Source organism: Tupaia chinensis, unplaced genomic scaffold (genome assembly GCF_000334495.1).
Source record: "Tupaia chinensis unplaced genomic scaffold, TupChi_1.0 Scaffold000056_1, whole genome shotgun sequence".
NCBI lineage: Eukaryota > Metazoa > Chordata > Mammalia > Scandentia > Tupaiidae > Tupaia > Tupaia belangeri.
The window spans coordinates 1427865-1428914 of NW_006159514.1; the positions used below are offsets into that span (position 1 = coordinate 1427865).

General features: G+C 36.3%; 1 protein-coding gene across 3 annotated transcripts in view; it reads left to right on the plus strand.

The window, feature by feature from the left end:
- Nucleotides 1–1050, plus strand: part of METTL8 (methyltransferase 8, tRNA N3-cytidine) — a 135141-nt gene that overhangs the window by 109550 nt on the left and 24541 nt on the right. For 2 of the 3 annotated variants that reach the window (XM_014592089.2, XM_014592097.2), the window contains one exon: nt 375–865. The exons of the other annotated variant lie outside the window; for it this stretch is intronic. In XM_014592089.2, coding sequence (XP_014447575.1) covers nt 375–517 — 143 coding nt within the window. In that variant the 3' untranslated portion in view covers nt 518–865. Of the gene's footprint in view, nt 1–374; nt 866–1050 lie in introns of those variants that run through there. 3 annotated transcript variants of the gene reach the window in all.

Consider the following 1050-nt stretch of genomic DNA (forward strand, 5'->3'; position numbering starts at 1 on the left):
AGAGCACGAGCCCTAAAAAAAAAAAAACCCTCCAAAAAAAAAAAAAAAAAGGAAAGAAAAAGTAAATGAACTTTAAAAAAATTTATAATATAAATGAGGGTCACCTTTCAAAACATTGAAGACTGCAGCCAGTGGTTTTATATATTTGTTTATGCCTGCTATGTTAGCCCGTTTATACTTGGTGTATTTTTGAAAAGTAGAGAAAACACTTAGATTCCTAGGTTTCTTTCCTGAAGTTGGACTAGAGAGTGTTTTTTGATGTAAATGAAATTGAGATGGTCAGTCATTCTGTCAATGTTCTATTGTTCCTGACCTCCCCTTCTTCCTGGTCCCCTTCTTCTTGTCAATCCCTGATTGACATTTTTATCTCACAGAGGAAATCCACAGTATGTTCTGCAAAGCTGGTTTAGATGAAAAGCAAAATCTGGTTGATCGTCGCTTACAAGTTAATAGGAAAAAACAAGTGAAAATGCACCGAGTGTGGGTTCAAGGCAAATTCCAGAAACCATTGCACTAGACTCAAAATACCTCCGAATTAGTATTTTCACTCCTTTCTCATGACTGAACTGTGTACTATGTCAAGGCACAAAACCAGAGGACCATACTCCTTGGACTCCTACAGATTTTTCATTTTTTAGAAGATAATGAGAAGAAAAGAAGACAATTTGTATTTCTTGCAGTTTTATCATAGGTGAGTTCTGAACATTTTAAGCACATCTGATTTGGAAGAGTACAATATTTCCTATGTTTTGAAAACTTAATATGCCCAAGCTTGTTTGAGTTAATAACATCCAGCCATTTCATCTGTTCTTTGAATTTTGTAAGCATTCCATTAAATTACTGATAATAAATTGGATAACTCTTTTTTTAGAGAGATTTTTTGCTATACGATGCATGTGTTCACCAGAGAGAAAGAGAGAAACAGAGAAAAAGATAGCAGGAAATCACCCCCAGACGGGATGGCCAGGCTCCAATCCCTTCTCCTTCATTCTCCTCTCAGGATCTTGGACACACACACACACACACACACACACCCACACACATCACATT